This window comes from Hyperoodon ampullatus, assembly GCF_949752795.1.
Source record: "Hyperoodon ampullatus genome assembly, chromosome: 15".
NCBI classification, from domain to species: domain Eukaryota; kingdom Metazoa; phylum Chordata; class Mammalia; order Artiodactyla; family Ziphiidae; genus Hyperoodon; species Hyperoodon ampullatus.
The window spans coordinates 15,009,340-15,035,091 of NC_136928.1; the positions used below are offsets into that span (position 1 = coordinate 15,009,340).

General features: G+C 50.5%; 1 protein-coding gene across 1 annotated transcript in view; it reads left to right on the forward strand.

Moving 5' to 3' along the window:
* The window catches only part of CNNM4 (cyclin and CBS domain divalent metal cation transport mediator 4), a gene marked incomplete at both ends in the record, with an annotated part of 33,732 nt that overhangs the window by 2,852 nt on the left and 5,128 nt on the right, over positions 1–25,752 (forward strand). The window contains 4 exons of the mRNA XM_079721108.1: positions 23,404–23,547; positions 23,834–23,968; positions 24,981–25,150; positions 25,413–25,509. Coding sequence (XP_079577234.1) covers positions 23,404–23,547; positions 23,834–23,968; positions 24,981–25,150; positions 25,413–25,509 — 546 coding nt within the window. The remainder of the gene's footprint in view (positions 1–23,403; positions 23,548–23,833; positions 23,969–24,980; positions 25,151–25,412; positions 25,510–25,752) is intronic.

Here is a 25,752-nt window from a genome sequence, read left to right on the forward strand (position 1 = left end):
TGAACAGAAGAGCACTGAGGATTTGTGCCCCATCCCACCCTGCAGCCTCTAGGCCCAGAGGACCTCCTCTCCCATGTTGCTTGGTCGGGAACCGGGTTAGGACTCTCCAGGGCAGCTTCCTCCTTACCACCTCCATGGTCTTTGGGACTGTTGCTGGTGACACGCCCGACAAGCACGTTTGCCTCCTTCAACCCGCATCTGGATCCAACCTGTATGGATTGGCTTGGTCAGGCTTCTCAGCCCCTGATCAGCAGGGTGGGAGCTTCCTGGGTCTTGGCAGGGCCACCTTTGGACTCCAAAAAAAAAAAAAAAAAAAAGTACCGCTTCCTGAAGCTGAGGAAGCGGAGCTAGCATCTCTCAGGCCAGAGCACTGCTGAGTGGGGCTCTGCAGATGCACATTTTAGTCCACTGGACTCTCCTCCTTAACAGGCTGAGACTGAGGCCTGGAGGGCGTGCTGGTAATTCCATGGAAACACAGGCCCAGTCTGCCCTGTGCAGTGTGAGGCCCTGGAGATGCAAGTGTGAGGGATGGTCACCCCGAGTGAACGTACCCGGGGTGTTACACCATCACTTCCTTGTTCGTTGCCATGCTGGGCTCCCCGCAGTGTGACCTCGGCCAGGTCTTTCCATCTGGCATCTACCTTTTCAGTCTAAGGCCCTCCAGGACGCGGCAAACGCTTAGTGTACACCTGCAACTTAAAGGATTTTCTTTACAAATCTGGTGTTTGGAAGGCTTCTTTTTTCACTAAGAAAACCCAACAAGTCAGGTTAACACAGCCAGCAGCAGCAGCAGCACCAAAATCGGGGCCAGGGTGCCTGCCTAGTCTAGCCGAGGGTCTTTTCTGCGCCTCAGGGGACCCTTTGGCACCTCCAAGTTGGGTGAGGGTGCTGAATTCTGCCAGAGTCTTTCCGCTGCTGCGGGTGTAATCCTCTTTTAAGGTCATTTTATCTCCACCTTACCCACCAGCATTATAAGCTCCTTGAGGGTTGGGATCATGCCTTATTAGTGTTTTCTCCACTCAGTTGCTAGCAGAAGAAATTAACAGTAAATGTTTGTTAAACAGTGAATGAGCAACAAGCGAATGGCTCTCTCTGGCAAGCCCTGCTAGCCTTGCTGGCCTTGAGGACACTCCCACCCTAGAGCCTTTGCCCTGGCTGTTCCCTCAGGCAGGAAATGTTCTTCCCAGACTTTGCATGGCTCACTCTCCCCTCCCTCAGGTCTTCTTCAACGTCACCTTCTCCGTGAGGCCTTCCTGTCACCCTAGTTAAAACTGGAACCCCCTTCCCACCCTGACCTACCCTGTGCTCATTTTTCTTTCTCTCATGTCACTTTCTAACAACTGTACAATTTACCAGTTTACTTTGCTTTTTATTGTCTGTCTCTTCCCACTAGGATGTAAGTTCCAAAGGGCAGGGCTCTAAGTTCTGTGCACCAATATACCCCTGGCACGTAACATGGTTCTTGGCACATAGTAAGACCTCAATAAAAAGTCACTGAATGAACTAATGACCTGTCAGGTTTGAGAGAGAATTATCCGCATTCCAGAAGTGTTAGAAGCTGATAAGGGCTAAAGAAAAATGGGTGTGTTGTGCTGTTATCCAGGGACTTGACACTTCCAGCTGCCCCAAGAAAGCCAGGAGGTGCTCCTGCAGTGACACATGTATCAGAGGTTCAGGTCAGGGACTGAGAAGCAGAGTGTGGAGCCTTGGTTCTCCTTTCCCGTGCCTCAGGTTCTCAGCGAATAAGCGGTCTTTGACCATCAGGAGCTGACCTGGCTTCACTCATTAGTGGGAGTCATTTATACACGCCTACACACTTAGAGACAGGCTCAGAGAGTCATTGCAGGCCTGGGGGCGCTGAGCTTCGCCTAGGGACCAAAGCAACAGCTTCCCAGCCGCTTCTGCCTTCCAACTCAGGGCAGCTGTCACTGTTTCCTGAACCCCGTGCTATGTGCAAGACACGCAGGCCCTCAGGAGTAAGACCCGCTAATTGGTGAGAGCTGTGAGGCCACTGAGAGGCTCCTGCAATTTGAACCTTGGTCCTTCCACTTAAACTTCGTCTAGAATGTTCGCAGTCCTGGGAGTTTGGGTTGAGTTTGGTTACAGCTCGAAATCTTAAAACGAGGCTTCCCTGGGCTGCTCCTGGCCCTGCTGTGTTTTTCCTTCACCACAGATGCTCCCCCAGACTCTGGAAGCACAGTAATGAATGAACTCTCCACTTGAGAGTTTGGAAGCTCCGCCCCTCATTGAAACTCCCCCTCCAGCTTCCGCTGTGCCCCTCCCTCCCCTCCCTCTGGGGCATTCCTGCCCCTCCCAGGCATTCAGCTCTTCTTTAGTCTTTGGTCACCGACCCCTGGGGTAACCTTGCACCTATTACTGCTCCTCATACATAGACAGTTAGTGAGTTATATTTTGGAGGGAAGAAGCTAGAAATAATTTCATCGAGAACTCCTCCCATATTTCCAGCTATGTCACATCACATTTTCCCCACCTGCTTAATATTATTCCTGAAACAACTTTATACAGGCTGGACAGAACACTGCATAATTTTTGCATTTGCTTTGGGTTCCTCCCGTCTGGCGCACCTTAAGTATCTTATTTCCCTCCACCTGCTTGTTCTTTTCATTTGTTCAACAAACATCTAACTTTTGGAAGCCTGTGTGTCAGACGGTGTGCTAGCTTTTGGGAGTCAGAGGACTAACACAGCCCTGTTCACAGCAGCCGCTGTCCACCAGGGAGACAGGTAGGCGCGGTGGGACCCGGGAAAGCCTAGGCCTCCAGACGCTTCTGCAGTCAGAATGACAGGGCCCAGTGATTATTACGGAGATGTTGGAGTCAGGGTGGGAAGTAGTTGTGAACATCTGAGGCTTTTGCCAGGGATTCAAGTTGATGATGGGGAGTGGGCAGAGTAGGGAACAGAGCCAGTTTGGTGAGGGCGGAGGGAGGGGTGGTGCTAAATAATAACGGTGGTGTCACCCTTTATCAGACTTCTGTGCCCAGCACTGTGTGCACCGGAGCATCTGGCGCTTCAACGAATGTCCCACTGCCTAGGTATTCTGTTCAAACGCAGATGAGAACTCAGTGGGTTTGGGGTGCGGCCCAAGGGTCTGCCTTTCTGACAAGCTCTCAGATGATGCCCGTGCTGCTGGCCCTGGACCACCCCAAGCAGCACGAGGGTGCAGTCCATCCAGGCAGGTATGCAGGGGGAGTGCCACGTGGGGCTCGGGAGTGAGGCGGGGACCCGGCTGAAAGGTTTGGGAGCCAGCTGAGAGCAGGCAGAGCGTGTGAGGCACGGAGCAGCCTGGCCCCAGCGGCTCCCTGGCGAGATGAGAAAGAGCCACGCAGACCTGGTCTGGGGAGCCTCCTGGGGAGGTCGCATAGGGTGAGTGCTGAGCCCAGCTGTGGGATGGGACAGTGGTCACGAGATTCTGGGAGAGGGCGGCCTCCAGAGTGGAGAGCGAAGGCAGCTCTACACCTGATCTCGGACAGCTCCACCTGGAAACACTCTTGAGCTGAGCTGGTGATCTGATCTCAAGAAGCTTCCCCGGGGGCAAGTATATCTGAGCGAGTGACAGGAGCTGCCTGTCGGGGCAGAGATGCCAGCAGGGCAACTGACAAAACACTGGCCAGGCTGCTGCTCACTTTCTCTTCACTGTGGTACGTGTGCAGCCCGTGCACCAGCTTCCATAGAGGAGCCAGAGCTGGGAGCACCTCACCCGTCTTCTCTTTACAGATCTCTTCCTAAAGCTATTATTTGTGTACTGGAAGGCTCTGCCTTACAGCCAGGCCCTAATAAGAGCTTCTTAGATCTTTACCTGTCAAAAGTCTTGTATTTCTAATTCAAAAGACCAGCTCTAGAGTTTTCCTGGACTTCTCTGGTCAGGACAGGAGGTACTGGACAGATGTTTAATATTGAAAACAGTGCACAGAAACACAAAACCACACTTCTCCTGTGTCCTGCAGGAGAAATGGATAGGGGGCAGGGGACCCTCCGGAAGCCCGAGCCTTGCTTGTCTTGTCAGTAGAAATCTGACATTTCAGCTGGATCTTCGAGGGGGAACAGACACAGCACTTTTCATGTCTGTGCCTCTTGTTCTGGGGGCACGTGGACGAGACCACAGGGTGAGACCTGAGCTGCTCAGTCCTTGGTGCCAACTTTGTGGGAAACTGCTTCTGCATCTTGTGACCGCCTCTCAGCCCTTTCCAGAGGGGCTGGGAGGTGCCACCACTGTGTGCCCGTCTCCCGAGGTAGTGCTGTCACACTGATGAGCCAGGTAACTGAACAGCTAGGATATCCTTGAGGGAAAGGAATGGTGCCTCGCATGACGTTTTCCTGCCAGTCTGTCTCCTCGAGGGCAGGGGCCGCAAGCCTGTTTATCAGACACTCTCTTAGAGGGGAGTGTCCCTAGAGGGGGAGGGTGGACTGGACCCTTCTGTCGCGGACTTGGTGATTGATCTTAGCTGAGCCCCCTGGTTCCTTCAGCCCAGCCTGCGGGGAGGGACAGCTTGCCTTGCCTGTCCTAGGGCTGGCTCTCTCTTTCTGCCTTCCTTTGGCCTCAGGGAGTTTTGAGCTCCTCAGCAGAACTTGCCAGGAGGATGTGAGGCTTATGGAATTTCCTAGAGGTGCCCAAGGTGGCCCTCAGCTAACAGGACGGGGAGCAGCTTCCTGGTGCTGTTGCTGCCGTTAGATCCAGTCCTCTCCCCTTGTTCTCCGAGCCCCTCCATCTGCCACTGGGCACAGCTGCCCTATGACAGGGTGCTCTCCTGTCCTTAACCTCGGGTTACCCCTCTCATCACACCTGAGCGTCCTAGGACATCCAGCTGTAAAAGGCTTTGTGGCTACAGAAAGGACTCCTGGCTCATTTCATAGACTGGATTCTGGACTACTTACTGTATTCCTGTTCCATTTATTATGGAATTTCTTTTCCTTAATGTTAATTAAAAAGACCTACATATCATTATCAGAACCTTTGAAAACAGGCAAAAATCAAAACCAAACAATCCAGAAGCCTGTGACTTAGAAAGAAGCACTTTTTTTTTTTTGCGGTACGCGGGCCTCTCACTGTTGTGGCCTCTCCCGTTGAGGAGCACAGGCTCCGGACGCGCAGGCCCAGCGGCCATGGCTCACGGGCCCAGCCGCTGCGCAGCATGTGGGATCCTCCCAGACTGGGCACGAACCCGTGTCCCCTGCATCGGCAGGCGGACTCTCAACCACTGTGCCACCAGGGAAGCCCCCTTTTTTTTTTGCGGTACGTGGGCCTCTCACTGTTGTGGCCTCTCCCGTTGCGGAGCACAGGCTCCGGACGTGCAGGCTCAGCGGCCACGGCTCACAGGCCCAGCCGCTCCGCGGCATGTGGGATCTTCCCGGACCGGGGCATGAACCCGTGTCCCCTGCATCGGCAGGCAGACTCAACCACTGCGCCACCAGGGAAGCCCCAAGAAGCACTTTTAATATTTTAATTTACTTTGATAACTTTTTAGAAATTTAATCTTTTTTTTTATTTAAAAAAATCTTGTAACAAGACAACAGGCTCAAAATCATTTTCATTTTTACAGCCATGCTCTCTCTCACTAGCTGCCCTTACGTAGTTTTCACATTGAAATCACTGTCTACGTACAATTCTGTGCTCTGCTTTTTGGAACACAGTTTCGATCGGTTCTTTAGATTTCTCCTCTGATAAAAAGTGAAATCCCTTTTTATCCCTGGGATTCTTAGGAGGAGCGTCTAGGAGGATTTCCACAGACTGAGGGCTGGGCTGCGTTCTGTGGCTGACACGGTGAGCCCAGAGGGCTCGGGTGTGCGGCCAGCCTGTTTTGTTGGGGGTTAAACCTGGGATTGCTGGAGCATTCCCCAGAGGTTACAGCCAGAGTCTCTTCCCTGCTGCAGGGCCTATTTACGGTGACCTGGGCAGGGTTCTCGAAAGACTGGTTTCGCCGGGCTCTCTGGAATCCCTGGTCTCTGGCCAGCTGGCAGCCAGGAGCCTTGGTTGGAAGGAAGCCTCCCCCCACCCCTGCCCCGCCCCAGGCAGCCTCACTCCCACACCTACATCCACACCCACACACACCCACCTCCACATACTCACACACACACACACACACACACACATGACCCCACACCTATATCCACACCCACACACACCCACCTCCATATACTCACACACACGACCCCACACCTACATCCACACCCACGAACACCCACATCCACACACGCACACACGCGACCCCACACCTACATCCACACCCACACACACTCACCTCCACATACTCACACACACACACACACACACACACAACCCCACACACCCACGAACACCCACATCCACACACGCACACACATGACCCCACACCTACATCCACACCCACACACACCCACGTCCACACACGACCCCACACCTATATCCACACCCACACACACCCACCTCCATATACTCACACACACGACCCCACACCTACATCCACACCCACGAACACCCACATCCACACACGCACACACGCGACCCCACACCTACATCCACACCCACGTCCACACACGCACACACATACATGCACACATACGCACCCACCTACCCACTCACACACAGGCAGGCTCAATCCCACACACACTCAGGCATCCTTTTACACACTCTTACCCACACCCACCGGCAGACAGACACACACATTTATCCACTCCAGGCAGGCGCTCCCTCTCCTCTCTCTCTCTCTCTCTCTCTCTCTCTCTCTCTCTCTCTCTCTCACACACACACACACACACACGCACATATGCACAGTCACCTAGAGTCCTACTTTAAATGTATGTCCGTCTCTCATCAAACTTTCTCGAGAGTAAGTTTAAAAAGGGAGCAAACGCCTGTGCAGTGGAGTTTATTTTGTAAAAGGCTCAAAATAGTGACTGACTTTTGGGCTCAGAGAACTTGCTCTCTGGTGGCTGGTGATTTGGTCGTCCACGTGAGTGACACACCCAACCTGGAGGTTGTGGGGAGGACTGACCGAGGCAGGGCACGTCCAGGGCTCAGCCCAGCGCCTGGCACCATGTTGTGCAATAAATGTCAGCGGTTTTAAAAATTATTGTTATTACTATCCAAAAGGTACCCCCGTTGGTGTTGACACCCACTTGGGCCACGGTGGTTCTTACATACTGGCTTGGGTGGCAGCTGCCCCACTGTCTGGGCGTGGTGTCTTTCTTGGAATTATGAATACATTGAGGTCAAAAGAGCCTGCTATATAATTGCACGCTAATTCAGATGGCATCTTATCTGGACCCTAGCGTGTATGTGAAGGGTAACAGAAGCCAGAGCTTAAGAAAAAAAATGTCCAGAAGAGTAACTTAAAACTGAGGAGATGCTCCTCATTCAGTTGTTTGTTTCCCGCACGTTGTTTTTACGTTGGGAAAAGTTCAGGCAGCCGTCCTGATGGCCAGCGCCTTTGTGGGCTCACTGCAGAAGCACAGGCTGGGGGTCGCTGCTCTGGGGAGATGTCTGGGAAAGGAGCATGGCCACATTTACCAGCTGCGCCCCTATGTGGGTTCTTTCATCTCAGGATCCACCAGTCACCTGTCCTCCCTGGTGCCCCAGTTAGGGAGGGAAGAGGCTGTGATAGAAAAGCAGCAGGAACAAGAGGGGGATCCAAGGGACTGAGGCTCCCCAAGAGGCCCAGTCTCCCCAGAAATGCTGCAGACCCAAGCTCTGGAAGAGGGTAGAGCAGGGATCGTTAAAGAAGGAAGAAGTGCCTTCATGAACGGTTAGCCTTTGTCGAATACTGAATTCAAGCACTGTAGACAGGGAACTGAGGCTCAGAGAGGCTGAGAATCTTCCTTTCTCAGCCACATGACAGCTAAGTGGCCACCCCAGACTGCGCCCCTCCACGGGCCAAGCCCTTGACTGCTGTTCTGTGTCACTTCTCAGGGGGGTTGTAGGTATTGAGAAAGAGATCAGAAGATTGGGATATTCCAGTAACCCCAGGCTAGAAAATTTACTGTCAGTTCTACATTTTAAAAAACTGAGATATAATTGACAGATTACATTATGTCAGTTTCAGGTATAAAACAAAATGATTTGCTGTATGTGTGTGTTGTGAAACGGTCATTGCGATAAGTCTAGTTAACATCCATCACCACACATAGTTACAAAAATTTTTTTCTTGTGATGAGAACTTTTAAGGTCTACTCTCTTAGCAACTTTCAAATAGACAATACATATTATTTATTAACTATTTACTACAGTGCTCATGCTGTACATTACATCCCCAGGGCTTTTAAAAAACCCCGCCCTCCCCCTCCCCAATTTTAAGGACTTATAACTGGAAATTTGGACCTTTTGACCACCTTCACCTGTCTTGCCCAACCTCTCACTTTCGGCAACCACCTAGATTTGTTCTATTTTTTATTTTTTTTAATTTATTTATTTTTGGCTGCATTGGGTCTTCGTTGCTGCGTGTGGGCTTTCTCTAGTTGCGGCGAGTGGGGGCAACTCTTCGTTGTGGTGCACGGGCTTCTCATTGTGGTGGCTTCTCGTGTTGCAGAGCACGGTCTCTAGGTGCACGGATTTCAGTAGTCGTGGCACGCGGGCTCTAGAGCACAGGCTCAGTAGTTGTGGCGCATGAGCTTAGTTGCTCCGCGGCATGTGGGACCTTCCCGGACCAGGGCTCGAACCTGTGTCCCCTGCATCGGCAGGCAGATTCTTAACCACTGCGCCAGCAGGGAAGCTCCTAGATTTGTTTTAAAGTAAACTTTCTGTTGAAGCAAAGTGCTTAAATCATAAGTATTCAGCTTGCTAGTTTTTGCAAAGGAACACCCTTGTGTAAATACCTCTTAGCTCAAGAAATAGAACATTATCAATATCCTAGAAGCCCCCCGCACACCCTCCCAGTTACTGCCTCTGCCCCACAGATCATCATGGGTCAATTTTTTCTGTTTCTGAACTTTTATAAGTGAATCGTATAGTTTATACTCTTATGTCCGGGTCCTTCTGCTCAACATTAAGGTTATGAACTTCATGCATGTTGCTTGTAGCTGTAGTTCATTCTCTTTTCGTTGCTGTATAGTATCCCATGATAGAAACACACCACCATGGTACTGTTGGTGGACGTTTGGATTGTTTCCACTTTGAGAGTCTTTCAAATAATGCCGCTAAGAACACTCTTGGCATGTCTTCTGGTGACTATATGTAGCCAGTTCTGTTGGGAATATGCCTGGGAGTAGAAATGCTAGGGCATTGTATAGGCATAGAGGAGACAGTTTTCCAAAGTGCTTGTATCTGTTTCCACTCGTATGCTCACAACTCTGGTATTGTTGGCTCTTTATTTATTTTATTTTAGTTAACCCATCAGGTAGGTGTGTGGTAGTATCTCATTGTGATTTTAATATAAATTTCCCTAGTGACTAATGATGCTGAGCACATTCTCATATGCTTATCATCTATTGTGGTGGTTAGTGCTTTTGATTCCCTGTTTAAGATTCTTTGCCTATATGAAAGTCAGGAAGCTAGAATCCTGTGTTATCTTCTGGAAGCTGTATTGTTTACCTTAGCGATCTATAATCCTTCCGTAATTTTCTTTCTTTCTTTTTTTTTTTTTTTGTGGTACGCGGGCCTCTCACTGCTGTGGCCTCTCCCGTTGCGGAGCACAGGCTCTGGACGCACAGGCCCAGCGGCTGTGGCTCACGGGCCCAGCCGCTCTGCGGAATGTGGGATCTTCCGGACCGGGGCACGAACCCGTGTCCCCTGCATTGGCAGGCAGACCCTCAACCACTGTGCCACCAGGGAAGCCCTATTTTGTTTTTGATGTGTTACAGGTCAAGATTCTTTTTTTAAAAAATCCGTATGGATGTCCAGCTACTTCAGTAGAACTCATTGAAAGGACTGTCCTTTCCTCACTGAACCATGGTATATATGTAGGTCTGGACCCTCTTCCATTGGTCTCTTTATTTTTCCTTGTTCCAATACTGCATTGACATAATTGCAGTACTTTTACAGTAAGCTTTGGTACCTGATAATGTTCAATACTTTGTTCTTTGTTCTTCAAGATTGTCTTGACTATTCTTAACCTTTTTTGCCTGGGAATTTTATGGAATTGCATTGACTCTATAGATAACTTGAAGACTTGACATCTTTATAGTAATGAATCTTCCAGTCTGCAAACATGGTTACCCCTCCATTAGTTCATGCTCTCTTAATTTCTTTCAATAATATAGTCATTTTCTGTGTAGAAGTCTTACACTTCTTTTCTTGATTTATTACTAGGTATTTGGTGATTTTAAGCAGTGTCTTTACATTTTTATTTTTCATTTGTTTGTTACAGATTGTTCCAACCAGGGTGTATTGCAGTTCAGTTCTGGTGCCAACCACCTGGCATTAGCATCAGTCCCCATGGGTGTAAGGGCTCAGTCCTCCAGAGACGGCTCTCACCTCAGATGCCAGCCTCAAGTGGGGTCCCCTCCACCTGTGTACATCTGACCAACTGGCTATACGCTCAGGGGTTTTCATGACTCCCTCTCAGGTTTGATAATTTGCTAGAATGGCTCACAGAACTCAGGAAAGTGCTACACTTACGATTACAGTTTTATTTTAAAGAATGTACCTAGGATGGGGTCTGTCTGACGGACAGGGAGCTTCCATGCCCTCTCCCTCTGGAGCCAGAGTGTGTCACCCTCCTGGTACATCGGTGTGTTCACCAACCTGGACGCTCCACTGAGCTTTGGGATCCAGAGTTTTTATTATCAGGACTTCCTTAGCATGCTTGATTAAGTCATTGGCCTTCCCTGGAGGTAGGGCCTTTTGTGCCCTCTTTAGTTTAACTGGTGACCGTCTCCAGTCTCTCTCTAGGGTCCCACCTAGCTAGAGTCATCAAAATTATTATTATTTTTTTTGGCTGCTCCCCGAAACCTGTGGGATCTTAGGGAGCGAATCCGACCAGGGAGCGAATCCGGGCCCTCAGCAGTGAGGGCACGGGGTCCTAACCACTGGACCGCCAGGGAATTCCCTAGAGTCATCTTATTAACATCACAAAGACACTCCTGTCACTCAGGAAATCCAAGGGTTTTTGAAGTTCCCTGCCAGGAACTAGGGTCAGAGACCAGATATATGCTTTATTATACTTCACACGTATAGAGAAATGTAGTTAATTTTTGTATAGTGACTCTGAATTCATTGACCTTGCCAAGCTGACTATTTAATTCAAATAGTTTATTTTAGATTCTTTTGGCTTTTGTACACATATAATTATGTTGCCTATGAATAGTGGCAATTTTATTTATTTACTGCTAAACTTCATATATTTTATACCTTGTTCTTGCCTTTTTCACTGCCTAGGACATATAGGATCATGTTGACCTGGTGACAGTGGGCATTCTTGTTTAAGTATCTGCTGAGATGATTGAATGATTAATCTCCTTTTTTCTGAATTATACTGATTGATTTTTTAACGTTAATCCTTAAATATTTGTTGTATAACTGGAATAAACCTGACTTAGTCGTGATGTATTCTTTTTTTTACGCGTCATTGGATTTGATTTGCCAATATCTTTGTTTAGAATTTTGGCATCTACGTTCATGAGAGAGACAGGCCTATAAGTATTTGTTCTGCCATTAAAAAAAACAATTAAAAAAAAAACAATTGAGGAAGATATTATTACAAGTTGTCCCCGTTAGGTTTTTGTTTGTTTGTTTGTTGTGGCAGGAAAAATAATTGCTTAATAATTGAGTCTTTTTCCCTCTTTTAACTAATATTTCAGTTTAGGCGAGCAAATTTGAACGTAGCAAGTAATCATCTCACCCTCTCCCTCCCCGTTTCCTGCTTCTCCTTCAGACAACCAGTATAAGCGTCTTACATCACGGGCAATGTTGCTGCAGTTTTTCTCCTTCTTTAGGGTTTTTTTTTTTTTTTCTTTTCTCCTTCAGATTTTGATATCAAGGTCTAGAATGATTTTAATAGTTTACAAATTATTTGGAAACGTGTATGATTACCAGGAACCACCTGGGCTTCAGCAATGGAAACAAAACAAAAAACCTTTTTTTGTGTGACGGGGGATAGGATTACTAGGTTAGTTCAGGAGAAAACTAGTCCCAGACTTAATGTTATCTTGATGTCAACATTTAAGAGAATTTCCTGTTATATCTTCATGAATAACAGGCAACATGTGGGCTCCTTAACAGTGGTCCAGTTTTTAGGTTGATTTGCCCGTAGATTATTAGCTGGTTGCACAAACAGATCCAAAAAAGCAGGTGCCTCTGAAGGCAGAAAGTGTGCTGAGTCTGTGAGCGGTCCTGCGGGGAGTGGTGAGGAAGGGGCTTCTCCTCGGGGGCGGGGGCTGGGGCGGGAGGCCAGAGGGCCAGGAGCTGGGATTCCAGGGGGAAAGGCCAGGGGGGCTCCTGAGACCAGAGGACGGGTGGAAAGAGAGAGAAGCAGTTTGCTGGAAGGGTCCAAAGTTAAAAGGAGGCCGGTGGTGCCTTCCTCCGCTCACAGGCATGTCAGCCGGGCCATCATCTTCTCTCCACTTTATTTCTTTCCACTGTGTAATGTGGCTCTAGTTCTCTGTGTTCCTCCCCACCCTCTGCAGCATCCCTGGCTGTGTCCTCCAGGAGAGATTTCCACATCTCTGAGGACCAAGACACCAGCACTTGGTCTGAGCTCACTCCTTAGATAACTTAAGAAACTTAAAAAAAAAAAAAAAAAAAAAAAAGCCTCTCCTTTGACCCAGGTATTCCCCTTCTAGAAATCCATCTTAAGGACATGGAGATAGATCCAAATATATTCATTACGAGGATTTTCATATTGGCAGAAAAAGGGGAAGGACACAGTTTAAGAGCCCAGTGGGGCTTGAGATTATGTACACATGTGTGCAATGAAATATTATCAGGCCATTCAATTTTTACAAATATTTCTATGACATGGGCAAAACAAAGAATGCAAAGTATTTTAAAAACGGAGTACAAAACTATTTACATTATGATCCAATTTGTGGAGAAAATATATAATATTTTATCTATGTATGTTAATTTTAAAAGACCAAAGAAAACAAGCAGTTACCAGTACTTATCTTTGGAAGGTAGGGTTAAAAGTGATCTTAATTTCCTTCTTTCTACTTTTGTTACCACAATCAGAAAAAAAAAAAAAAGTCAAAATTAGTTAGATGTAAAAAAAAAAAAATTACAAGAAAATTGGGGAAGTTAGAGTGCTGACTGTTGACGGTCTTAAGGAATTATATGTTTGGTTGTGATGATACTATTGTGGTTTTGTTTTTTTAAAGGGTCCTTAACTTTTAGAGATACTCAGCAAAATGCTTGGGTAAAAGTTACAGATGTTTACAGATAAGATCTGGGATTTCCTTCATAATAAACCAGTGGAGCTGGTGGGGTGAAAGAGGAAACAGGATTGGCCAGAGGAGTTGTTAATTGTTTAAGGTAGGTGAAGGGTGTAATGATATTATTTCCTCTCCTTTTGTATATGCTTTTATTTTCCATCATAAAAGGTTAAAAATTAGAGACTACTAGTTAACTGAAAAATCAAAGCCATGAAGACCTGTCCTGAGAATTAGAGAACAGTCTTAGGGTTCCCCGACATCCATTTGTCAACAGCTTGACCCCTGGGGCACTTGGGTTAAAAGAAGGCTATTTGGAGAAGTCCCATTTCTGAATCCCAGCTTGCTCACCTCCTCACAGTGCTATTCTGGGCAGGACCTCTCTGAGCTAGGGTTTCCTCCTGTGAAGAGTGGGGTTGGTCGTAGGAGATGCTCTGATGGGGGGAGAGGAAGGGCGGGACAGCACCCTGCCCTCCTCCCCCAAAAGTGCTCACCCTGACTGCTCAGTGCCTGGGGGGAAGTAGACCCTGAGGGGGGACACCCAAGCATCTATGGTGCAAAGGGACAGCGAAGGTGTGGCCACCTTTTCAAGGCTGTTCTAAACAGAGCTCTTTAAACTTTTTGGATTGTGGACCCTCTTAGGAAAAAAATTTTTTTTAATTTGTATCTCCATTCAAAAATTATATACATGTACTGTTTTTCTAATACATATATTATAAAACAAAGAAAAACCATTTTAAAGAAGCAAAAATGGAATAACCATTATTGTAAAATGTCTTGCTAATAGTTATCACTTCCTATTATCTCTAGCACATACTTTATATACTTTCTCAAGGCACAAAATACCCTTTTGCTGGGATTCATCATTACTGACAGTGGCTGGACGTCTGCGTTTCACATAGTTTTCTTTGTTTTGAATCATTTTGGCCAATCACTCAGCCCTGACTCCATCCTTACTGATTTCCCCCCGATGCTGGTTGAGGCAGCAGGTGGTGAGAGGGCAGCTCTGGCCTTTGTTGGCATGTGTGCTCTTCATTCTGGGATTTCCTTGCCCGGATCTTGTTAAGCAACTGTCCATTTTGCGAGCTTTGCTTTGGTCCCGTGTACTCCACATCGTGTGTAAATCCCTGTCTGCACTTGCTCCCAGTCTGCTGCAGTATGAGTGAGTGTGTGTGTGCAGGACATCCGGAGCCCCGTGGTCACCTGTGGTGACTGGTGACCAGCTGGCTTGCAGGCCTGGTCCAGGCCCACCCGTGGTCAGTCTGTGTAGAAACAAAAGCTAAAGTTGCTTATTTATCTTGGATTAAAAATAAACAGAAACCGTGTAAGGGATGAGTACCCCCTTGGGAGACCCTGTTCTGAAAGGTCCCGGACGGGCCGTGACTGCGTTATTGTCTTGCTCGGGGTGGCTCGGCTTGTCGATCTCCTGGTCAGTCTCTAGAACCCCTTTTACCTGCAGACCCCTGTCTGTTTTGGCAAGTGAGCCCCAGTGTCTCCATTTCCATTTCTCTTTTCCATGCAGCTGTCCTCCTATCACTGTCTTTTTTTTTTTTTCTGCTTTATTTTTTCTGCTTTACTCTGTTTTACCTTTTGTCTTGCCTTACATTTTCATTTCTTTCCTTTTTAAAACATAACCCGTTGGGACTTCCCTGGTGGCGTAGTGGTTAAGAATCCGCCTGCCAACGCAGGGGACACGGGTTCGAGGCCTGGTCCGGGAAGGTCCCACATGCCGCGGAGCAACTAAACCCGTGTGCCACAACTACTGAGCCTGTGCTCTAGAGCCCGCGAGCCACAACTACTGAGCCCACGCGCCTAGAGCCCGTGCTCTGCAACGGGAGAGGCCACCGCAGAGAGGCCTGCGCACCGCAGTGAGGAGTGGCCCCGGCTCGCCGCAACTGGAGAGGGCCGGCGCGCAGCAGCGAGGACCCAATGCAGCCAAAAATAAATAAAAATAAAATAAATAAATTTATCAAAACCAAACAAAAACATAACCCGCTATAATGCGGTATTTTCATTGGTGATATTCATTGGCTAGCTTGCCTGTTGGGCACCTGCTGTATATTGAGCCTCATCTGGACAAGGAGGCATGAGTCAAGAACCGCCCAATATAATTTCTGCGGGTGAGTGTAAACCGGGACCCACGCTGGGGAGGGCAATTGGGAGTTTTCTATCAAATTTTCCCTTTGACCTGTGACTCCACAACTATAAATGTATCTCACATGGGCCAAAAATGGTGGACGTACAGGGATTATCCTTACAGCATTGTTTGCAGTAGAAAAAACCTGGCAACAATAATGTGTCCATCAGCAGAAGGGAGAGGGTCAGATCCACATCCATACTGGTGCCCACAATCCGAGCTGTCGGGCCGCGGAGTGGGGAGCTCTGCACTCCAGTGACCTCTCTGAGGGCAACACGCGAGGTGCAGAAAAGTGTACCTTGTATTTTTAATTAAAATAAAAATAAAAGTAATATATGTATTGTAGAAACTTTTAGAAAAGTGGAAAATGATTAAGAAATAAAAGTCAAAGTCACCCTCATCCTACCACCCCAGATGTTTTTGTTGCGTTTTCTTCTAGTGAGTCAGCAATGAACTGTATTGCTTCTCCCCCTCAAAATGAGACATCCTTCTTCTCTTTTATGATTATAAATGTAAAGACTAAAAAGTAATACATGTTGACTTTAAAATGCATCAAGCAAAAGCAAAAGAAACCAGTGTTGCTTTTACTGTCCTGTTTTGTAACTTTGTGCTTTACACAAACAGTGAACCACTGTCTTTTAAAATAAATCTATATCTACATCAGCCTTTTTAGTGGCTGCAGTACTGTGTCATAAACCACACTGGGTGGACCCTCTTGGGCACACCTTGCACATGGCCTGGGCACTTCCTTTGTGTTAAGGTCTTTCCTAGAAGTGAAAGAAACGGTGGAGTCCAAGGTCTTATACATTTTACATCTTGACGTATACTGCCAGGTCATGACCAGGTCATGACGGAAAAACGTCATTCTCTCCAGTACTGCACTCTTTTAGTCACCACAGTCTTATATTTTAATTTATATTAAAATTAAGGACCTCCTCAGTGGTTTTTTTTAATTAAAAAATTAAAAAATTTTTTCTCACTGTTCTTTTAAATGGCTTATTGATTAAACAACTTCCACCCGGCCCTCCCCCGTCTGGCCAGCCCTCTCTGCTCTGGATGCTCTGCAGTATTCTCTTTGCATGTAACTCTCCCACCCCCTTGGAGCTGAGTTGAGAGGGCCGTGCTCTGCCCGTCTGGTTCCTCTGTCACCCTGGCCCCTGGCTTCTTGCTGGGATGGGCCACAGGCTCTTCCTGCTGGCTGAGGTCAGCGCTATTAATCATCAGCCTAATCCTGCCCTGGCGGGTGGAGGGAGGCGGAGGAGGGGGATTCCCAGGAAATCAGGGTGCCCGTTGTCTGCAAGTGCAGACCCATCGCCTAGGGCTATGTCTTGGGCGATGGGTCTGCACTTGGCAGCTGGCTGCCTGGCCAGCTCCCCTCCCCGTGGGGGGTCCCTGAGAGCTCAGGGCCAGTCTTGGAACCTGGGATGGCAGGAGGTGGGACTTGCCAGGAGGCCAGCGAGGGAGGCCAGAGAGAGATGCCAAGGACACCATCTTGGGTGGCGGTAATCCCACGTCTGATCTGGGGCCCCTGGATCTTCCCCATGAGAAAAGGCAACTGGAGCTGGCGAGTAGGGCCTCTCGGAGCCCTGTGGACTTTGAAACCCAGCACCTAGTAATGTGTTTTTCTTATGATCTTTGAGAGACTATAAAGGTTTTTTACGGGGGGGAGGAGGACACAGCTGTTTGCTAAAATGGGCATTGTGGGCGGTGGAGGACTGGGCTTTCCAGGGCGCCTGGAGACCTCCCTGTATGTTTCTAGCAGAGTTTGGAGCATCTGCTGTGCACCGGGCGAGGGACGGGGGGCGCGTGGAGAGAAGTGAATCACGGTGCAGGCCAGGCTGAGCTGCATCCTGGTCCTGGTCTGTGGGGAGCTGGATGCCAGGCAGCCGATGGCACAGCCCGCGGCCTTCCAAGTGCTGGGAAAGGAAGACCTGGGGCGGGGCAGCGCGGGGGCAGTGAGTGCTGACGGGCTGGTGGAAGGGTAAAGAGGTTGCTGAGGGACTCAGGCAGGTCCTCCCTCTGCTTGCCCCCTCTTCCAGGCGGGAGAGGGCAGTGAAAGAGGCCCAGGCTTGCTGTCTGCATCTGCCGAGCCCGCGGGGGTTTCTAGAGGCCTCGTGCAGCTTTCCGACCTGGACAAAGGCTGACAAGGGCGGAGAGGGCAAGCTTGCAGCCAGATGTGGCCCACAGGTGACCTCAGGACAGCAATTTCAAGGTGCCTCCTTCCCTTCCCCACAGCCAGGTTGCCCCTTCCTAGCAGTGCTTGAATTTAGAAGGCTGAGGAAGCCCCAAGCCCTAGCAAAGCAGTGTGAGAGTATTGTTAAGAGTTTCTTTCTTCTTATGTGTTTCTTTCTAATTATACCATTGATTATGGAAATTTTAGAATTTCTATTTAGGGAAGTATAAAAAAGAAAACAGAAACCATACTGAAACCCCCCATACTGTTAGGTTAAACCATATGAATTGAAGTTGTCTTTTTTTTTTTTTTTTCTGGTCAAAAATAGTCAAATATCAGCAATTTCATATGGGTCAGCCAAATATAATCATTTTGCTACATTTTCTCAGCCTCTTTTTCTTCGAATAAGGACTGCCTTGGAAAATGTGGGATTCTCAGCTTTTGGAGTAGATGTATTATGTCAATTTTCATGTTTCATTTCTCACCCCACTTCTCACCCCAAAATCCAATTATCCAGTTGAATGGATACTAATAATCAAATGAGGTAACTCATTAAAACGGAATTCTATATTAGATTTAAATTCCATACAATGAGAATCATAAATGTAAGTCCTAAGTTGATCCTCTTATTCTAGATGGTAAACCAGTTAATAGTAATTTCCGAATTACTGTTCAGAAGTTGCTTTTTTTTTTTTTAAAGTCATCACCCCCCTGTTGCTTTTTTTTTTTTTTTGGTTGCACCGGGTCTTAGTTGAGGCTCGCCAGCTCCTTAGTTGTGGCACATGGGCTCCTTAGTTGTGGCATGCAGACTCTTAGTTGCGGCATGCATGTGGGATCTAGTTCCCCGACCAGGGATCGAACCTGCGCCCCCTGCATTGGGAGCGTGGAGTTTTAACCACTGTGCCACCAGGGAAGTCCCTACAGAAGCTTCTTGATTACTAAAAGTCAGAATAATTCTTTGTCTAGTCTCCGTCCCTCTCTCCCTTCCCCCATTGGTTATGTTTCTTTTCCTAAGGCACATCCACATGAACTGTGTCATCCATTCCACAAATGTTCATTGAACACCTGCTGTGTGCTGCTTGCTGTTCTGAGTTTCGGGAACACAGACGACAGCCTCTGATATGATGGAGCTCTCAATCTAGTGGGAGAAGATGGGCCGTAAAACGACAAACACAAGGAACAAGCATGTTCTATTTTTTAAAATTTATTTATTTTTGGCTGCGTTGGGTCTTTGTTGCTGCACGCGGGCTTTCTCTAGTTGCGGCGAGCGGGGGCTACTCTTCATTGCAGTGCGTGGGCTTCTCGTTGCGGTGGCTTCTCTTGTTGCGGAGCACAGGCTCTAGGCGCGTGGGCTTCAGTAGTTGTGGCTCGCGGGCTCAGTAGTTGTGGCTCACGGGCTCTGGAGTGCAGGCTCAGTAGTTGTGGCGCACAGGCTTAGCTGCTCCGCGGCATGTGGGATTTTCCCAGACTAGGGCTCGAACCCGTGTCCCCTGCATTGGCAGGCGGATTCTTAACCACTGCGCCACCAGGGAAGCCCTCTATTGTTTATTGTAGGTGATAAACTAAAGATCAGGGTTGCGGGGCTGGAGAAGGGTTGCAGTACTCAGTGAGGCCCTCTAGGTAGGCCAAGGTGACATTTGAGCAGTGAAGGAAGACCCGAAGCAGGCTGAGTTGGGCAGGTGTGTGGGGGAGGAGCAGGCCAGGCTGAGGGAGCAGCCTTAGGAGTTTGAGGAAGAGCCAGGAGGCCGAGCGGCACAAGTGTGAGAGGGCAGGGCGGCAGCAGGGCTTTGGGCCCCAGGCCGCTGCGAGGAGCATGCTGTTTACCTGGAGTGAGACAGAACCACTGGAGGGTTTGGGGCACAGCACAAGGTGACGTTATAACTTCTCCTGTAAGAGGGTCCCCCTTGCTGCTGTGTTGAGAGTACACTCGGGTCCAGGATGAAGACTTGGGGTCTCACCCTCTGGGTGAGAGGAGGTGCACGTGGCTCAGCACGCGGCAGTAGCCGTGGACGCTCCCAGAAGAGGTTGGGTTCTGGGTGTCCGTTGCAGGCAGAGCTGATGGGATCCGCTGAGTGGGTTGGTTGTAGAAGGGTAGAGAAACAGAGGAATCAGGGACTTCCCTGGCAGTCCAGCGGTTAGGACTCTGCGCTTCCACAGCAGGGGGCCCGGGTTCGAACCCTGGTTGGGGAACTAAGATCCCGCATGCCACACGGCGTGGCCAGAGAAGAAAAGAAATAGAGGTGGCAAAGTTTATTCCTCCAGGGCCTCATCCGCTGGACGGATGGAGATTGGGGAGGTCTGGAGGAAGGGCAGGAGCTAGGTTTTGGCCGAGTTAAGTTCAAGATGTTAGACATCCACGTGGAGCTAGCTGTCGGCGAGCAGCTGGCTGGATATGTGAGTCTGGAGGGCACAGGAGAGGGCTGGGCGGCTCATACTTATTTGAGACGCCTTGACGTATAGTTTGTATTTAAAGTCCAGAGGCAAGGGACCAGGTGCAAGGACTGAGCCCTGGGACCCTCTCTTCTCAAGGAGAAGAAGCAGCCCTGAGGTCAGAGGAACACCAGGAGAGCCGTGTCCTGGAAGCCGAGGAGAGGGAGGATTTCCAGGGGGAGGGAGAGAGTTGGCCCCTTGTCAGAGACTGTGGCCTGGGCAGGTCATCTGAGACTGAGACCCCACCGTTGGAGGTCATTGGTGACCTTGGCAAGAGAGGTTCTCTGACCAGGGTGGGAGATGGTTCTGCTACGACCCAAGAATGGCCCCTCTGGGCAGACAAATTAGAAGAAAGCAGACATGGCCCAGGGTCCTGTGCCCGGGCCAGCAGAGGATGACTGACTGGCCCCCAGCCCAGCACCTTTGCATGGGGCCCAACTGGCCAGCCACAGTGAGTGCAGTGTTCCAAGCTCTTAGCCTGCAGAGCAGGGCTGGCCGTGGGCCATGCCCCAGGTTGCCTTACCTACAGGGTACCTGTCTGCAAGGTGCTGCCACTAGAGGGCGCCCACACCCACCAGTGGATTCCACAAACCAAGGTGCCCCAGAGAGGAGCGGGGAGGGCTGAGAGGGGCTCAAGGAATCTGTTCGTTTCATCCACAGGAGGGGCATTTCGGTCCTTCAGAGAAGCCACCCACCTTTCCCTGTGAGGCCCAGTGTGACCCGTGACTGTTTTGTGGGTCAGGACTTGTTCTGAGTCTGTGGGTTAATCAGAAGGTTCACTGGGGAGGGGGACGTTTTCTCAGATTACTGGAGCTGTGTCTTCTCTGCAGGGGCTCTGACTTCTGGGCTGTGAGCAAGGACCTGCGGACTGAGCCACACCCACCCTGTTCTCCGGGGCTCAGTCTGCGGCAGGTTAGGCATGGAGGGTCCTTGCTCACCCCCTCTTACCAGTTTCCCTTTGTTCACTTTAATTTTGTTTTTCCCCCTTCATTTTTTCTCAATTAAAAAAAAAAACTGTAGAAGTGAAACATGCCTAGCAAGTAGAACACTATAGAAGGGTATAAAGTAAGGGATAACAAACTCCAAATATCCCCGAAGACACTAACAGGGTAGTTTACACCTCACCGGCCCTCGCAGGCAGATGGCAGCATGCATTCTGTCCGGTTATAGCCTCTCCAGGGCTTCCTTCCACAGCGTGGTTGATCCGGCTGTGCCGCATTCTCCCCAGAACAGCAGTGGCTCCTGTTAAGGACTGCTGCTCCGTTGCTCTCGAGGTTTGAGGTTGTTAAAAAGAATGTTCTGATGAACCCTTTTGCTTTTTCTGTCTTTCTACGTTTTGAAAATTACATCCGTAGAGTAAGTTCCTACCCATGGAATTTCCAAGTCCAAGCTTAGGGACCCTGGATTCTGAGACATGCCGCCAACTTGGCCCCCTGAAATGAGTGCCCGTTTACCTGCCCACCCACCAGAGTGCCTGTGGGGGCCTGCGTGTCTCCCCAGCACCGGGCACTCCCAGGCTTATTAGGGTGTGCTGTCTGGAAGCAGCAAAAGCTACCTTGCTCTAATTCTGGTTCCTGCCTGATGCCACAGCATAACTGGCTGCCCCAGGCCCCTCAGAGCATCGTTTCTGTCTCCAGAGAGCGCTCCTGCATGGGCAGCACTGGCAGGTGAAGAGGCCGGGGGGCCGGACACCGGGGTTCTGGCCCTGACTGGCTGCTGCCTGCTGAGGACCTTGGCCGAGCTCTGGGTCTTGCCGGCTCAGCTCTGGAAGACACTGGAAAGTTTTAATCGAGCCCATGGTTCTTCCTGGCAAAGTGCTGAAAGGTTTTTGGCCACGATTGGAAATAAGGATACCACAGTGACCGGCACCTTGTGGAAAAGTTTCACACGCAAAAAACCCAACCACACAGGGCTTCCCTGGTGGCTCAGTGGTTAAGAACCCGCCTGCCAATGCAGGGGACACGGGTTCGAGCCCTGGTCCGGGAGGATTCTACATGCCACGGAGCAACTAAGCCCGTGCGCCACAACTACTGATCCCGCGAGCCACAACTACTGAAGCCTGCGCAGCTAGAGCCCGTGCTCCACAACAAGGGAAGCCACCGCAACGAGAAGCCCACGCACCGCAACGAAGAGTAGCCCCCGCTCACCGCGACTAGAGAAAGCCCGCGCACAGCAACAAAGACCCAATGCAACCAAAAATAAATAATAAATTAAGTAATTAATTAAAACGAAACAAAACAAAACAAAAACCAACCACACAAACAAAAAACAGTACTTGCCCCCGTGTGGTGTACTCTGCGATTTTTCACTTTATTTTTAAAAATGCTGGTCCGGAGAACTGGCATGTCTCTGTTCTCCCTCAGAGGCCCCTAGGCGTTATGGAGATGCATCCTGGGGCTGGGATTCCCTGAGGCCTTAGAGACCTGGAGAACCTCCTCTGTGGACCATGTGCTAGAGTCAGGGCTGAGACTGGGTCATGCAGGGGAAGCTGAGCAGGAGACCCTGACTTGACCTTCACAGCTCTCCGGGCCTTCTCCCCTTAGGCTGCTCTAGACCCGTGTCCCCATGTGTGGGTCACACAGTCCCGTTCAACCCAGAGTGGGGCCGGGCCCTTCTTGGCTGTCACCGTGTCATTGTCACACGCTGGGGTGAGGGGCGCGAGAGCAGTGTGGGACCCCAGAGGAGGGCCTGGGAAGCCCTGCCGCCCCACAGAGCTTCTGGGGAGGGTCCTTCCTCCCCACCCTCTGCTCCTAACTTTCTTTCTTGCTCCTAAGGGTGGCCCTCCTCTAATTATAGTACCTGCCTGGCCTAATTATAGCCTGGGCTAATTTGTTAATGGCTCTGGGAACTGAGAGCCCTTGCCTTGGGCAGGATCACGGCCCCTGGGTACACGCAGGGAAGTTTGGCCAGGGAGCACTGGATGAAGGAACGTGAGTGGCCTTTGAGGCCCATGGGGGGGGGGGCGGCGTGAGCCCCCTGGGGAGCCCCATGTCCAGCTGGTGCACGCAGGGCTCTGACCAGTGCTGCCTCTGTCCACGAGTTGTCAGGGTGGGTCTCTCCGCTTCCCAGGGGTCCCAGGAGCCCCTGATGCGCAGGGCCTTGCCATTTTCATTCTATTTAAACAAATGGTCCTTAATTAAATGCCTTTAAATTGAAAAATACTTTTGGTTTTCCTTTCCATGAAAGCAATGTCTGTTTGCAATAGAAGCTTCAGGAAATGCAGAAAAGGGAAAAAAGGCCGTTCATGACCCCACCCCAGTGACTTATGACCCCACCCCAGGGACTTATGACCCCACATGTGTTAACTTTTGGTCGAGGAGTCTCATGACTGGTCCCTCTGCTCTTGGTTGACTCATTCCATTGTCCCCGCAGGGAAGTCCCACCTGGCCATCGTGCAGAAGGTAAACAACGAGGGCGAAGGTGACCCCTTCTACGAGGTGCTGGGCCTGGTCACCCTGGAGGACGTCATCGAGGAGATCATCAAGTCCGAGATCCTGGACGAGTCTGATATGTACAGTGAGTCCCCTTCCCACCCTGCCCTGCTCTGCTCAGACTGGCACCTGCTGTCCCCAGGTGGGAAGGCCGCCGTGGGGACGGGAGGCTGGGCACCAACCAGGGCTGCTCCGAGCATCCGCAGGGGCCGCCTGCCTTCCTCCCAGCATTTGTGTCTCAGCGCAGACACTGCTGCTTCTGCCTCTGGCGGAAGAAGGGCCCACGGAGCTGGGAGTCGGCGGGTGGGTACCAGTCTGTTCCCCGGTCCTTGGGGGATGCTGTTCTCAGTTCCAGATTCCTTCTCTTGCAGCTGACAACCGAAGCCGGAAACGGGTATCTGAGAAGAACAAGCGTGACTTCTCGGCCTTCAAGGACGCTGACAATGAACTCAAGGTGAAAATTTCACCTCAGCTACTTCTGGCTGCTCATCGCTTCCTGTCCACGGGTAAGAGCATGAGGGGGGCCTTCGGGTGTCGGTGGGATACAGCCCCGGAGGGAGACGTACTGGGCCTCTGGTTACTCCTCCCCAGGGGACAAGGGCTACAGCAGATGAAGGGCCTGGGGCACGCGCGGCTGCCTCTGGAAGGGGGCGAGGCGTTTTCCTTCCATCCCCACCGAAGGTCCCTGCGGTTTGTTTTCCCCGTTAGTGGGTTGCTGCTACGAACTTCCAGGAACCATCCGGGTTTGTTTTGGCTGTTTTGTGCTGGGAGGACCTGAGGTGGGCACCGGGCTCCCCGTTGAGGTGGGAGAAGGAGGCCCTTCCGTATGCCCCCTCCCCCCGGGCACAGCCCACAGCCCTGCCTGCTCATCCTCTCCGAGCGTCTGGATCCAGCTCCCTTCTCATCTCTCTGCCTCCCCTCCGCCCGCATCTGCTGGGCCCCTCGGGACCTGACTTCGAGGTCAATGACTTTTCTCTCTTCTCACCCCTGACTCAAAGCTCCCTCGGAGACCCGGGTGATTGATTAGGAAAACGCCCGCCTGCTCTGTTCTCTCCCCTCAGTCTGACTTCCTTCCCAGCCCTCACTTGCTAAAGCTGTGACCCTTCCCTCTCCTGTGCTTTTCCTGCCGGGCTGTTGATGACGTGGATACTGACAGTAGTGATAGGCCCGTTTATTAGGCACTTCGCATGTGGCAAGCGTGTGTCTAAGTGTCCTACATCTGTTATCCCATTTCACCAAACAGCAACCCCATGAAGTTTTAAATCCCCATTTTACAGATGAGGAAACTGAGGCACGGGTGAAGGTGTTTGCCTGAGGTCATGTTTTATTAGTGCAGGAGCCACTGTCCAGGGTCCAACCGGTGACGGACTTGCGTGCACTGAGGCCGGAGCCAAGGTCATGCCCTCTGGGGAGGCAGGGCCAGGCAGTGAGGAGCCATCCAGCACAGCAGTGACCATGTTCCAGGCACTGCCTGGCCCAGCCTGGCCTCATATGAGATCCTCCTCTCTCCTCCTCCAGAGGTTCCCCAGTTCAGCCCCTCTCTGATATCAGAGAAGATCCTGCTGCGGCTGCTCAAGTACCCAGACGTCATTCAGGAGCTCAAGTTCGATGAGCACAACAAGTACCACGTCCGCCATTACCTGTACACCCGCAACAAGCCGGCTGACTACTTTATCCTCGTCCTGCAGGTGCGCCTGCCCCGCCCCGCCCTCCGTGCCCGCGCTGCCCGCTCACCTGCTTTCCTGCCCTTGAGCCTTTGCTCCCCGTTGCCCGTCCTCCTCCTGCAAGGCCACCGTTGAGCCTCCGGGTCTCCAGGGCTCTGGAACTAGCTCCTCCACGGGGCCCACAGCCCTGTTCACTCCTCGCTTCTCCCTCGTGCCTCAGGCTTTCTCTTCCCAGGTGTTTCTTCCTTCTCAACTCTGTTTGTAACCCTGACCCGTGTTCTTTCAGGGGAAGGTGGAGGTGGAGGCCGGGAAGGAGAACATGAAGTTTGAGACGGGTGCCTTCTCCTACTACGGGACCATGGCTCTGTCCTCGTCCCCCTCTGGTAGGTCTCTGGGCCATGTCTGGGCCGCCCTCCAGCACTCCTGGAGGGGGAGAGACTTGGACTGGGCCCCCAGAACCTAGGGCCGCCTAGAAGGGTCATAACCCAGGTGGCTCGGGGGAGAGGAGGCCAGCGAGGGCCAGAGCTGCCGGGGCCTCGAGGAAGTGGCCTGGAAGAGTGGTGACCCGCCCCTTGGGACAGAGTTCAGAGGCTGGAGGGAAGAGATGAGGAGGAGATTCTGACGAA